This window comes from Plutella xylostella, chromosome 5, assembly GCF_932276165.1.
Source record: "Plutella xylostella chromosome 5, ilPluXylo3.1, whole genome shotgun sequence".
NCBI classification, from domain to species: domain Eukaryota; kingdom Metazoa; phylum Arthropoda; class Insecta; order Lepidoptera; family Plutellidae; genus Plutella; species Plutella xylostella.
The window spans coordinates 6396112-6411261 of NC_063985.1; the positions used below are offsets into that span (position 1 = coordinate 6396112).

At 38.1% G+C, this 15150-nt stretch overlaps 1 protein-coding gene across 1 annotated transcript in view; it reads right to left on the minus strand.

The window, feature by feature from the left end:
• The window catches only part of LOC105389186 (band 4.1-like protein 4), a 60112-nt gene that overhangs the window by 29033 nt on the left and 15929 nt on the right, over positions 1-15150 (minus strand). Inside the window, exons 2-4 of the mRNA XM_048633131.1 lie at positions 13447-13558; positions 6206-6310; positions 5500-5621 (exon numbers count right to left, since the gene is read on the minus strand). Coding sequence (XP_048489088.1) covers positions 5500-5621; positions 6206-6310; positions 13447-13533 — 314 coding nt within the window. The 5' untranslated portion in view covers positions 13534-13558. The remainder of the gene's footprint in view (positions 1-5499; positions 5622-6205; positions 6311-13446; positions 13559-15150) is intronic.

Sequence of the window (15150 nt, forward strand, 5' to 3'; positions counted from 1 at the left end):
TTGCAAGTTATTGAAAATTTATTTTACCCACAAATATTATAGTATGCAAAGAAAATACTAGAAATTGTAACGGACTCGGGTTGGGTTTACAAATGGGGCGCACGAATTCGGTTTTTGTGAAGATTGTATTTTGTAGAAGTCATTCTCCTCTTTCAAATGAGGTTCCTCTCATTGTGAGGAAACGTTCGTTTCGTTTTTTTCTTCTATGTGTGATTTCTTCTGTATAATATAAAGTTTATTGTATTGATACGAAATGCGTGTTTCCTTTAAAAAAAACCCATCACATATTTGGCCCACGATTATAATGCTCATGCTCATCCATTTATCTCTGCTTCATAGGTTTCCGACAGAAAAAAAAATATCAAGAAAATGGATAGACATTACCGGTCGCACAAATTGGGAACCAAAGAAACATACAAAAATTGTGTTCGGCACATTTTGAAGAGGATTGTTTCGATTGGACGAAGAGAATGAATCATACAATCTACTCAGTTTGTGTATATTAAATAATTATATTGAAATCAAATAAGTATGAGTAAAGTTTTTTTTCTTATATCGTCGGTTGACAGGAAAAACTCACTAAGGCTGATTTTTCAATATTCAGATAAATGTTATCTGGGTAATACAAACATTGAGAAACATTGAGACGCAACAGCATCAAAATTATTTCCTAGCAAAACTTTTATCTGGCTATTGAAAAATTAGCCTTTAGTGTCTTTTTCCTATCAACTGACGATATACTCAAGTTTTGTTTTTGTTATTATGATAAGTTAAATTTCCCCATATTTAGGTTTAATTTTTTTGTCGGCAACATCTATGGTTTGAGTGAGAAAGAGAATAGTGCACACGGCGATTGCCAGTCTAGAGGTAGTAGGTCTATGCCCAAGTAACATTTCATTCGAGCTTAGGTTGTAAGAAATGCCTTTAGGTTTTATAAGGGTTGTGAAAAGGTTAATGCTTTGCTATCTGGTCATATTGAGTACTTGAGAATGATTACTAAGTCCTAAAACTAATTGTTTATTAATACAACCTTGTAGCTGCTGATAAGAGTTTATATTAACGTTATTTTAACATGTATTTCAGGAGCATATAGTTCTAGGATCTTATAGTTGTCGTAGACTCCTGATTTACTTCTAGAAAAGCTAGCATTAATGCTAAAGTGAGAGCTTAAGGTTAAATTTTTAACCTTGATACAACCATAAAGTTATGGAATATTTAAATTACTTATAAGTATTTTTTAAAACCTATCTTAAACCTTAAGGTTGATAAGAGTTGTCTAGGCAAACAAATTAGGACTACTTGGTGAAAACCAAAAGCATTAAGCACTGGCTATGAGCAAAAGGCATGATTTAAGTCCTACAAGAATATTTTAAAGCTTTAGAGGCATCCTCAAAATATGTTTAATGCTTTTTAGTAATTTCCTAACGGCCGCCATATTTTTTCACTGAAATAAAAAAAAAAAACTTACCAAAAAGATACATTTTAATTAATAAGGGAAAATTCAGTAGCGTTTCCTATACTATTCCAAATATATGTTTTTTTATATAGACAGTACTTTTATTTCTAATATAAATTTACACCAAACATAAAATTTTATCTATTTTTTTTAATTAAAATACCTTCAAATTTATCATTTACAAAAGGCCCGTCACTTATACAGAACTATTATCCGAAAGTATCACAATAAAGTGCTAGTCGCACAAGGTTTTCATATTTCCTGACTTCAGCCTAACTACTTACTATATTTTGTATTAATACAACACTTACAAGTTAGCCATTTTGAGTCTTGGAAAGTGTCAGGTAATGGCGCCATTTATTATAATTATTATAAAATCTTACACAGAAACATTTTAAGACCCGAGAGTCCTGGGAAGGCATTACAAATATCCATCAAATATGTTTCAAGTTATAGTAGAGTTACATCCAGGACTAATTTAGAACTTAAAAGCTGTCTTCCAAGGTTATGTTAACGTTAAATTAAGGTTGTGAAGGTTTTATTTAGGTTCTGTGTAAGTTGTTCAAAAGGTTCTGGGTTTGAGCTATAGGTTTTGCTGTAGCTCTCAGAAAGGTTCTAAAACGTGGGCCCTTTTTGCACTCAGGAGGTTAATATAAGGTTAATATAAGGTTATCGAGCCTTCTAAGTCTCACGAGTTGATTTCCATACAAAGGTTCTAGAACCTTTTCAAAACCTTTTTAAAACCAAAAATGTTACTTGGGTGTGACGTTGTTTGGACGTTGTAGGTCTATGGATACTTGGATAGACGTGTGACCAAAGAGTATGTAAAAGCTGACGCCTGTCAATTTTTTCTTTATTATTGCCCATATATTTTTATAGAGACGATGGAAAAAGTCCTGAAGTGCCATCATATCCCCGTTTTGTGAAACTTGAAATGTTTTTATTTTTATAAAATTACTGACGCATAGGAAAAATCTGTGATTTTTTTAGGATGATACGGAGGGTTATTCCTATCATTAGAAAAATTATGAGCGTTGTTCAATTTTTTCAGACATAGCCTATTAAGTTTGCATATTCCGATTTTTCATAATTTTACTTAAAACTACCAGATATTTTATATCTTTATACCTAGATAATATTTGATCAATAATTTACAATTGTACATTTAAAATACAGTTATATTTCGGCTGAATTAGCATGTAAAACTCATTAGTGTGTGGTAAGTGTGTTTGCGTCAAAGGTTTCGGAATCACCGCCGCCGGTGACTGACGGGCGGGCGAACAAATCTCATTTGTACGTGAATATTTTTGTGATGTTTCTCTATGCATACGAATCACGTACAAATTGGGAACGGTGAACACTTATTAATGCGTTTTGGCCTCACAGGTTTATATTTTTATTTTATTTTTCCCTATGGGACGCGTAAATCTTAAAAAATCCTAACTCAAATTATATTCATATTGAGAGCTGAATTTATACTGGCGTATTCAATTTTGTATACTTACCTATCTTCGACAGTTTCTAGTTTCCATTTTACTATTATGCGATAGTGTACTAAAATCCTATTTTATTACAGCCATCCAGTGTTTACTCACAGAGTGGTGGAGTATGAAGAGCATTAAATAACAATAAAACTGACGTGTTCTTAGTAGAAGGAGGTATGATACGGCCATTTTATATGGAAATTGTTCCGCAATATGGAAAATGATGCTAAGATAGAACAACGGTAAACTTTACCCTGTCTTGGCGTTCGTCCGAAGAATTTTTCAAGATTTTTAATACATATTAATGGAAGCAAAAGTTGCTTTCAATTTCAATATCGATAGCCGAGTAATTTATGTACCCCTGATAAAATAGAATTTTAATGTAATAAAAAAGTTATAGCACAGTATTAAGTGAGTAAATGATATGGGTATTATCTACCAGGCAGGTCAAGTATGTACTAGGCGCACATAGAACTAAAGAAATTCAATATGATGAGCGTTGCGGTTTCCTCGAAGCGCTGAGTCGCGGCGCAGATGTCTTTTATTATCACTAAGCGAAAAGTTCCGCTCTGCTTTCTATTAGATAACTAAATGATTTAAAGCTTCAAGATAGAAACTAGACGCAATTTATTCACAATTTAATGACTAATTTCGCCATATTAAATAATAGTGTTCTGTTGTCATTGAATTTGTTATTTATATGCAAAGACAATTTACTCTTCTTCCTTGTTACTTATGTAGGTCACGCAATTTATTGTACTTAACACCTATTTCCAGTTTGTGATGGATGAAAAATTGACAACATACCTAAGTATAATAATGTAAACACACAGTGAAAAAATACTTAAGTATGTATGTCGCAGGCATTTTGTAAAATCTCGCCGTTTACATACGGCGTCGTCAGTTTACAAACGCTCGCTGTTTTGTAATATGCCGAAGGCAAAATGTATATTGCCGTGTCATTTTATAATATGCCACAACATTTCATTCCCAATTCATACGCCGTTTACATAATGCCGCGGCAAATTGAAGAATTTAGTTCTGGTTATTACCACGCGCGGCGCTGTTGATCACAACAACAAAAATGGCGTCAAGTAGTAGTTCTGTGACACAATAAATAAGATTTATAAGATCGTATTTAATCGGTCTGTTATATTTATTAAAGGACAAATCCGTTTAAAATCCATGGTAAAAAAAAAATACTCAAAACAATGCAAATGTTACGAGTGTAGGAGCATTTTCACCAAATAATTGTGACTTTAAAGTCATTTATTATAGTGCAGGAGCAGTAAAAAGGCTGTAGAGAAACGACAAAGTTTTTGAGGTTATCCGCACCTAAAAACTACTACGTTATCCATAGATCCCGGTGTACGGAGGACACAATGCAGGATATTAATTTAGAGCTTCATAAATTGTTTAGTAAAGGGTTTAGCGTTTTCCTAAGTTTAGTGCATTCGGGCACCAGTGTTTATTTTTACTGGAAATGCCTAGTGTAAACTGACGACGCCGTATGTAAACGGCGAGATCTTACAAAATGCCTGCGACATGTACATCGCGGTTGAGCTGATCTTTATGATGAGTATGATTACTTAAAAATAATTAAATCAGTAAATTATTTTGAGTACGAAGACTTCAATCTCAGCTTTTATGAATATCATTTATAAATGCAACTGAAATTACTTCCGCAGGAAGAGCAGAATTCTTTATTTGTTATTAAAACATCCTGTACAGTTTCATTAAATAACTTTTTATTAAACAGAAATATCGGCCCTGACCCAGTATTTTTAATTAAAAATTCATTGCTCTGACATCGTATTCAATAACTTTCTCTTAATTGAGCTTTAAAATTTGCAAGATTTTAGATCAGTTCTTTAATGATCATTTAAGAGTGAAAGTATTATTTCCGAGGCAACTAATGGGCGAGAATCTTTTGAATTTCGTCAACGCAAAATCAGAACAGAACGAAAAAAATAAAATGCATATATAGGATACGATCTAACCTAGTTATCACGCTATTCTATTTTGCTTTAACAAAATTGTACAAAATTATAAAGATTAATTCCGGGTTCTCAGCAATAAATCTCAAATTAACCAAGAAAACGAGAAATTATGACAAGGAAATAGCAGTTGCGCCCTTAGAGATAAACAAAGCAGAATATTTATTAGTTCGCAAAGAACTTGAGTTTATCCAAACCGACTTCAAAGAAAACTTCGACGCAGAGCACAGCCGACGGAAGATTACACGGGTCATTCCACAAGAATAAAATTAAATTTGAATATAGCGCCATTTCGAGCTGTTACTTAGCAACCGTTTTTAGACGACGCTACGTTATTTTTGGGGTGATAACGAGAAAGGAGTAAAGGTTCACTCAAATATAACAGTGAAGGAATTTCAGGCAAAGATATTTACTTTCCTGACCTATCCTTGAATGTGTGTTCCCCCTTCCTTAAAAAATTAGCATTTCCGTGATACAGGTTGACCTGGCTGGGTGTGGTAGAATTCATTCATTCATTCATTCACCTTGGTCATTATGATTAGATTGATTAGTATGTAGTTACCGTGTGATCTCCTCGAGCAGCTTGCAGGGGTCGGCGGCGTAGAACTTGACCCCGAAGTAGAAGGTGTGCGGGTCGGAGCCGCGCAGCTGTCGCCGCAGCCGCTTGCCGCAGTCCAGCCAGTGCTGCGGGAGTTGTACAGGTTATACAGGATGATCAAAATTGGATAACGTTATACAGAGAGTTCAAAATTAGATATACTTAGTAAGGGTAAGGGATTGACTCAGGGGGACACATAAATAAATTTTAAATAATAGAATATTCTCTTTAGATTTACTCCACACAGCTTTTGCAACACCATTTAGATTTTATGTTATGAAGGTTAATTAAGACATCTTAAAGTATAGACATGTACTACCTGATGTTCGGACTCATTGCAAAAGAAAATTGAGAGCTGTTTCATGAAATGGTTTAATGCTGGATTTAGGGTAGGTGAAAATGAAAACCAACCTAACGTTCAGCATCCCATCCAAAGAGAACGTTTACACAAAATAACATTAACATTCATAATAGTTCAACATGAAACACACTTTGTTCATGTAAATTTGCTCTTAAAGCAAACATAATTATAAAAACTATACGCGAAGTTGTGAAAGAGCAGAAATTGCAGCAACATACACGGCGCACCTGTGGGGAGCCGCATAAACAAATATACTTTTTACTAATGTTTATGAAAGGCTCACATCAAAGCAAAACCATGGGTACTTACAGTTTGGTTATCCTGGTCGAGGTAGCGTAAGCCGAAGTATGCGGTTTCGAGCAGATCCAAATGTCTGTAAACCACGTCCAGCAGAGCCTGGCCTGTGTTGTTGTCCTGAAAAAAACATTTCAGCGTCATTGAAGATTCAGAGAAATATTATCATTAATAGACCTACAAAGTGCTTCAGGGCGACATTAACCAGGCCCGCCTTTGTTGTTGCGAAACGATTGCGTTAAATTTTATACAGCGAAATAAAAGATGATTACTTGGTAAAATTGCTTTTGTGTCTGTCATTAATGTGGTTTTGTGTTTAATTACTAATAAAGTATTTTGAATTGAACGCTCATTTCTTCAGGTCCCTTTTGAAACATGAAATCCGATTGTTAGCCTAATTATACGATCGAGAGTATAATTCTTAGAAAACGTTAAAGTTATTTTTATAAAAAGGTTAGAAAGTTGCGCATGATCACCATTATGCAAATCCCACGGTTGCCCACGAAAACTATCTCCAATTTGCATTTCTCGATGGTCTTTCGACAATTAGGCTAATTCGCACGCGAGGCCGAGTGGCAAGACCGGTAGTCGCAGTAGCCTGGTATTGGCAGGGTAATGACGGGGCGGCGCTCACGCAGCGCAGGCGCAGGGCCCACTCTAGCTAAAAAAACAAGACATGACATGCAGTCGGTATTGATTGGTTTTGATTATATCTTCCGCAGGTCGCCACTATACAGGCATTTGCCTAGTGTGGAGGCCATTGTAATTGGTGTTGTAATCTCTTTTGAATACTTAAATAAATTCTGAATCTGATACTGTATATTTACAGCAAGGATCGTCGTGGTTAGCGCAGCAAGACTCCGAGACTTCGTTTTTCGTAAGCTAAAGTAGCCTCAAGACCCGCAGGGCGCCTTGCGTGAGCACGTCCATGTGATACCATTCAATAAGTACCACAAAAAGTATACAGTCGAATTCTCGAAAACCCGTGAGAAAACTTCAGTAATATTTATTGTAATAAAATATGTAATAATAATATCATTCTTTATTCGTTATGAAAAGACTAAATCCTTGAAGTGAAGTAGTTTGGAACTGCTAAATAGGTACCTATATATATGCCCTGCGGATCTTTCAGTTAAGCTTTGGAGAGCGTAATTAAGTTACCTGCTCTAGCTAAGCAAAACTGTTGCAATCGACTTGGTAAGTATCCCCTCAGGCTCATACTATACACTTAAAAGTTTGTACTTACAACATTCCATTCAAATTATTTTACATACATTAATGTGCGTGATCGTGAGATCTGTCAGTAAATAAAATATGGGAAAAAGTAAATAGGTAATCTACATTAATTAAATTTAATTAATTACTTGACGTAGTTTTTCAATTAAATCAAAATGTGCAAGTACAATATTGGACGATGTTATTGGTTTCCTGTTTTATTGTAAACTTTATTTGCTGCACAGTGGGCCACCATTGTGTATTTGTTTGTGCAGTGGCCGTGTGTGAGCCCATACATGTAAATATCTACAATGTTATAATGTAGATAAGATACTAAATGTTGGTACATACACTTTTTATACAGGGTAGAACTACTCTAAGGTCTACTATACTAGTAATAAGTCAAGTAACTGGTAAAAAGTCAAGTAACCACCTTTTATATGAAGAAGTCACTTGATTTTTTCATACACTCCTACAGACTCCTCCAATCACATTATTGTAAGAACACAAACAGCTCTACCTCCATCAACTGTCGGCTGATTACGGGCTGACTACGGGCCGACTACCTATCGACTACATGCAGACTATGTGCTGACTATACGGGCTGACTACGTGCCCACTACGGTCTGACTACGGGCCAGGCGTTCGGCAAATTGTGAAACAGTTCGTTGGACTGAATAATAAATGATTTAATAACAGACCGTGCTGCGAGGCCAGGTTCGGGAAAAACAATAAACGCTTTCAAAAACTGCCGGCCGCTGCGTGCTGCGTACTTGGTACCGTGGTGGCCGCATGTAGCACTACTTTAACCACATTTTTTATTTATAAAAAGCATCGAGTATGCAACTGGCAATTACTGATAAATTGGTAGGTAAACATACTAAAATACAAAGTACTTACGCAAGTTTATCTAAAGTTTTTTTTTAAATATTCTAAATATTCAAAAAATAAGTTACCTAAACAATTGAAGAAGGGCTACAGTAGGAGACTATTTAGTCTATTTACTATACCATCATCATCATCATCATCATCAGCCTTCTATCGCCCACTGTTGGGTATAGGCCTCCTTATTTGTACGCCAATTCTTCCGGTCCTGTGCCGCTCTGATCCACTGCTTCCCTGCAACCTTGCAGATGTCATCGGACCATCTAGCAGGTGGTCTGCCAACCGCTCTTCGTCCGTCTCTAGGCCACCATTCTGTGACCGCCTTTGTCCACCTTCCGTCCTCCCGACGAGCCAAGTGTCCCGCCCACTCCCATTTCAGTTCGGCGACCCGCATACCGACGTCGAACACTTTGGTCCTTTTGCGGATCACCACGTTGGGAATACGGTCTCTAAGCGAAATGCCTAACATGGCTCGCTCCATGGCTCTCTGTGCAACTCTGATTCGGTGCACAGTTTCCTTGGTCAGCGTCCATGTTTCGGCACCGTATGTTAGTGTGGGCAAGACACATTGGTTAAACACCTTGGTCTTCAGGCATTGTGGGATCTTAGACTTCAGGACATCATCTAGTTTTGAAAAGGCGGCCCATCCCAGTTGAATCCGCCTCGTGATCTCTTTGACCTGTGATTCTTGGCCAAAGGATAAACAATGTCCAAGATAAGTGTATTCATTCACCACCTCCAGTTTATGGTTTCCAACAGTAATGTTGGAAACTTCGGTGGGAATGCTGGACATGACCTTAATCTTGGACATATTCATCCTCAGGCCAACCTTCAGGGATGCTTCATGCAGTTCTGCGAGCATACACTGTAGATCCGAGGCGTCTTCAGCCAGAATGATGATGTCATCAGCAAACCGCAGGTGCGACAAGCGTCTGCCATTTATGTTGACTCCTCTCTCATCCCAGTTAAGAGTCTTCATTACATCTTCCAGTACATTTGTGAAGAGCTTGGGTGAGAGAGTGTCTCCTTGGCGAACACCCCGTTTGATCTGAACGGGGCTGGTAAGATTGTGCATGCGCACCTGCATAGTGGCGGATCCATATAACTCCCGGAGCGTGTCAATGTATCGCTTGTCGATGTTGCAACGATGGAGAGACTGGAACACGGCCCAGTGCTCGATGCTGTCAAACGCCTTCTCATAGTCGACGAATGCGCAGCATAATGGCCGATTGTATTCCCTACATTTCTCCATCAGTTGCTTGACAGCGTGGATGTGGTCGATGGTGGAATATCCGCTCCGGAAGCCAGCTTGTTCAACAGGCCAGCTTGTTTACTATACCCCCGTACCTAAATGTTTTATTACTCTAATAAGGTACCTACTCTTTCTAGTTGGTTTCAATGTATTCAAGTTTTATTAATACAGAGTACCTACTAACATACATATACCAACATCCAATTACAAATTCAGCATAAAGCGATGTTTGGTTCAGGCTCCAGGGATCACGTGAACAAGGGACGAGAGCAGCGGGCCTTTGTAACTACACCCGCCACCACCCCATCGATACAGTTACCAACCTTCAACATTTTACTGTTCACAAAACTGTAACGAAATAAATCACCCGTCAGGAAATATTTCATTGTTATCCGTAACGGAAATTGGAAACTATCAACGACTACGTAAGGGTACTTGACTTCTCCATTTTCAGTGCGGAAGCTAAACGACTCTTAATCAAATCCTACCAAGAGAGCAACTAGATAACATTGTAACTGCCCACCTGTGGAAAATACAGCTGCATCAAGAAGCAGAAAATAATAGTGGCACAAATAGTAAAGAAAAATACTAGCTTCAGACTGGATTTACTAAATTGAGCTGTATTTTTACGGCAAGTGTTACATTTCTCCCTTTGTAGCTAGGGTTGTTTTTTAAGAGTAGGTATTGAATTTAAATTGTGAAACAGCATACCTACGTCCGTAAATTTTTGTTCTGGTTTTCAGAGAGAAGCTTGAGCCTTGAGTCCAGTAAAGTTGTGGATGCTTGTTGGCTGTTGATAAGGCCACCCTAACCATGCTTACTTCCTCCTAATTCAAGGAAATTAATAATTGGAAAATCTTCTACCTACATTTTTTATTCTATATAATATACTATTATTTATCCGTTTCAAATACAATATATAGAAGATTAAATATTGGATTCGTAATCCGTTCCGTTTATCCCTGGATACAATTAAATAATAATAAGGCATTAACTGAACGCAAAACAGTATCTAGCCAGTATCTGATCAGTACGTGATCTGTACCCATGTTTTGGCAATAAGCATTCGTCAAACGCGTCAGCAGCACAGTGGGCAGCAGTAGGGTTACTCTATACTGATGAAAAACGAACAGACGACAGCTATCGTGCAATCGGCACGTCGAGATAGAGTCGTGGCACGCTCCGAAACTTAGTTTTTCGTCATATACAGTGGCCCTCCAGGCGCGGCCGGGCGTGAAGCCACGCAGACTCAATTTGCTGTCCTCTGCCCGCATGTCCGCACGCCGAGGCCTGCCCTTACTTCACTGATTCCTAACAATAGCCTCGGCGGACAATTCAATACAGTTATGGATATAAACGTTTTCCAATCTCTGAGATATAAACACTAAGTTGGATTATAAATCCATGTCGACCTCATTAGCCGTAATTCAGGAACGGAGCGTAAAATGATATGCTCTAAAACGTGGATTAGCCAGAGAAAATTGAATTTCTAAACAAAGAAAACCTAAGAATTTCATCAACAGTAATACGTTACATTGTACCTGACTCGATTCAATCCGAGCTAGACAAAGAGCAACTAGCACGCTTCATGTGTTACAGTGCAATTCTTTACTTTTACACCGACGCGACGACTTCGACAAATAAAGTGGTGTTAAAATGTTCCGCTTTCCCGACTGTTTCGATATTGTCGATGCTGTTTCAAAGGAAACTGTTACTTCGTTCGTGGAAATCATTTTCATTTTGTTATTATGATATTGGAACACATTTTTATGTTAAATTGAAAGCTTGGCGAAAATCTGGGAAAATGTATGTGATCATTACATTATTTTTGCACAACGATTAAATATTTTATAAAGTCCTGCCATGGATGTAGCCAACAGGGTATTAATCAAAATGAACTTTTCGCTAATAAAAAATAACGCAATCTAGGCATCTACCCTACTTATAGTTTACCTTCAGAAATAAATTCACTGTGATTGTTTTGAATGAATGTATAATTTTGCCCTGATTAATGAGTTCACTGAATTTCGAACAATAATTATTTGACCGTGTCCGCGGTAAGTAACAATTCATGCAGGATAATAAGAGATTGTAATAATTGCACACTGCAGCCTCGCTTTAGGCCCCGAGTAGATAGGTAGGTACTTTTGTTACACACTGTTGTTGTTTTTAAGCATATTATTTTGAAGAAAGTTCAATTATGGCATTATTTGGGTATTCTCATTCAACATTATCCTATATATAGGTACCACCAGTAATACCTATAAGGTATTAAATGGAAATTAAAATCTCAAAAACTACGGTCCAATCAATTTTATTTGAAAATGGAATTTGGATAGCTGTCAGCATCAAGTAGTAAGTACTTACGCCTACGTTTAGAGCTAATTTATATAAAGTACATTTTATTACAGTTGGTACAACAGTAAGTAATTTAAATCGTGTGTACTAAGTTTATTACAAGTGCAAACGACCCTCTTATGGGAGACAATGGCGTCGTAAAATTTAAATATGTATATCTTCTTATTTACGAGGGTGAGAATGGATAAAGTTTGAGCTAGATCTGTACAAGACAAATATCTCTTTTGTTTAACAAATGGAAAACAGAGGAAAATTTTATGAAACTTTTACCAAAATGCACCTCCCATATCTTGTTTGCTAAACATAGTAACATTACCCAAATTGGAATATGCTAGTGTACTTAATATTACGTATTTGTGAATTTGTTGACAAGCAACTTGCCGTCGTCGTCCGTATCAACAAAAGCATTCTGGGACGAATTCCGTCCTAGTTTACGGTTATGACAAGGACTTACATGAGAATATCTATGGAATTTGTTCGACGCGGTCGTATGTTTCAAAGTTTGCGAGAGTTTTCCGAGATAATGGAGATATTTAGGGAGGTCGACGGTGAAAGCTATTATTTTCCATTGAGATACGAGGGTGGAGCTATAACTTGCAGGAAGATATCTTTATGCTCCACGCATTTAAATATTTTTTAACGCTTTCATTTTTATCATAATGTCTGTCGAGTCACAATGCCGGTCGGATCAACAATCTGAAGCTTGCTTGTCTGCATGCAGTCGACACGTGCGTGTTTAGCATAATGGAGGAACGCGTTGTGAGACGCAGCCAGGTACCCTGATAGTGGGGATATTAATAACAGCGACACGTGCATAGGGAGCACGTCCCCTGCACCCCCCGCGCCCTCCCTGGTCCCCTGTGCAGTGAGACTCTGTGAGACACCGGCAGGACGCGCGACCCGCGGCCTCACATTCCCCGCGCCCGCGACAATGCCAGCCAAATAGAATTTAATATTCATAGAGCCGATGTACGATTCAGTGAATTCAACGCCCGCACCTCGGACCCGAGTCTCGCATATAAAAGACCTTCCTTGAACCCTCGGGTGTACTTCAAATAATTCGTCTCGCTATTGCTGAACGTCAAATGTGAGTGGAGGAAAAATTCTGCACCTTGTTTCATAGGAGCGGAGCGGGGAAATTGAAAAATGCCACTCCCGTGCGACGCGGACGCGAGGTCGATCTCGCAAATAATCCCTTCCCAATTTCCACTTAAATGAAAAATCTTACCAAGTCATATTAAGTAAGTTTGAGGTAGCGACGTGTTGTTTCCGGAAGAAATATCAAAACTTTAATATTAAATATGGGTAAATTTTCTTCTGTTTTATCAGTTTCCAACCTTACAACGTACCTCTCTCTTACATCTTATATCAATTGATAAGTACCTACCAATGACAAAATGCCTTGTCTAGCAGTAAATGTTTAACACTAGTAGATAACAATTAATTGTTAGATAAAATACCTAGTTCAAGAAGTTATCTACATACGCGTAAGAAACAGTTTGAAGATGATGATGATCTCACACACACCCTGTATACAGTACAGTACCTGTATCTCGTGCATGAGCTCCCGGTCGTCCAGCAGCACGACGCGGCACGCCAGCGTGCGCGGCGACGGACACAGGCAGTCCAACATGGCGCCCACACACACACACACACACCTGTCGACAAGAAGACTAGATTAGCGAAGGAATATAGGATAACATTTTACATTACTTATTTAAATTATAAAGTAGGTTACGTAAAAGGATTTCAGGGTAAAAAGCATTATAAAAGGATAATAGCTGCTTTAACGTGGAATTAAGACTATAGAAGACTAGCCATACAACAAAAACAGTCCAGTAATAAAGTAGCAAACATATCAAACTTCTTTGCTCGACGGGGCAAAGCACCCCTCAAAAGATAAGCTGCTTTAAAACTCCCAGATCAACCATTCATTCAGCCATAAGAAGCAATATTCTATTCACGGTCGCTCAGGTTGTTTGAAGTCAATTACGGAGTTATTTGCAGTCAGACTCAATAGTAAATTCAGCAAAGGGTTGCTTGAAACCAAATATATATCCTCGTTAAAAGTTGGACCTGGAGCACACCGCACCGCGCGGTTCTGTTTTAACAATTTTGTTTTAATTAGTAGCAGCGCCCTCCCTAATAGGCTGATTCGATTCGTCGGGACTTTTTGCGTTCACTGGCTACTGCTTTTTTGTGGATTGTACGTCAGGAATTACAGGGGCGCAAAATCAACGGATCAAAATCCGTCTGCACGAAAAATTCAACTTTTTTCAAATGTTTTTTTTTGTTTTGTTTCATGCTACAGCCCCTACAAATTGAATGGTGGATTTATTTCATATTTTCTATCAGTCTTATCTTCGTTTTTCGCCAGCGTCCGGCCGATAATGGCGCGGCGGCCGCAGCGTCAATGACTTTTCATTTTCACTGTTTTCCAATTCCATTTTGAGCACCTTCTGCTCTTTTTCACCCTTCCATATTTTAGCAACATGGCCGCCTTGGCCGCTATTTATAACTACATATTTAGGTAAATAAAAGCAGGTAAATGGATAAAAAATGTTACAGCATAATTCGTGCTTGTAAATGAAGTTAGGCGCAAGTAACATTATCGTACCCTTTGTGAATGTAATCTTGCTGATTCATGAAACTTCTAAACAACAAAACAAACGAAAAACTTCGGAAACAAAGAAACAAGAGAGACGGCAATGGCTGGCTATTAATCCGAGCGATGCCAACTGAGATTAGTGCGCCCCGCGCCCGCCTGACCCGCCGCCCCGCGCCCATACGTGGAAAACATTTCCCGTCATTGTCTGAGCCCCGCCGTGGCCGGGCGCCCAATACGAAACTACGCCAAATTTCAAATTCTGGGTGTGACGTACGCCTACGTATATACCTGAATGAACTTACATTGAATACCCTAACAACCTAACGAACTTGCATTGTGTTTAGAAAATATGACAAGCCCCTCGGGTGGAATAATTTTCCGACTAACGCCAGTTGTAAATTTCTTGTTGCGGTAAACAAAGCTTACAGGATTAGTGTTTATGTCATCCATAAGAATAGCAGAATAGTTCTGCTAGAAGATGCAATAGAACAGTTCTGATAAGAAGGCTCCACACTTGAAGTTCAACTTAAGATGTTATAAAATAAAGAGTTCGATAAGAAACTTTTTCTCAGTAGTACAGCGGAACAATGCGAGGTCTCGGTACTCTCTGGTAGTAGAAATAAAGCGAGAAGCTCGCGATGG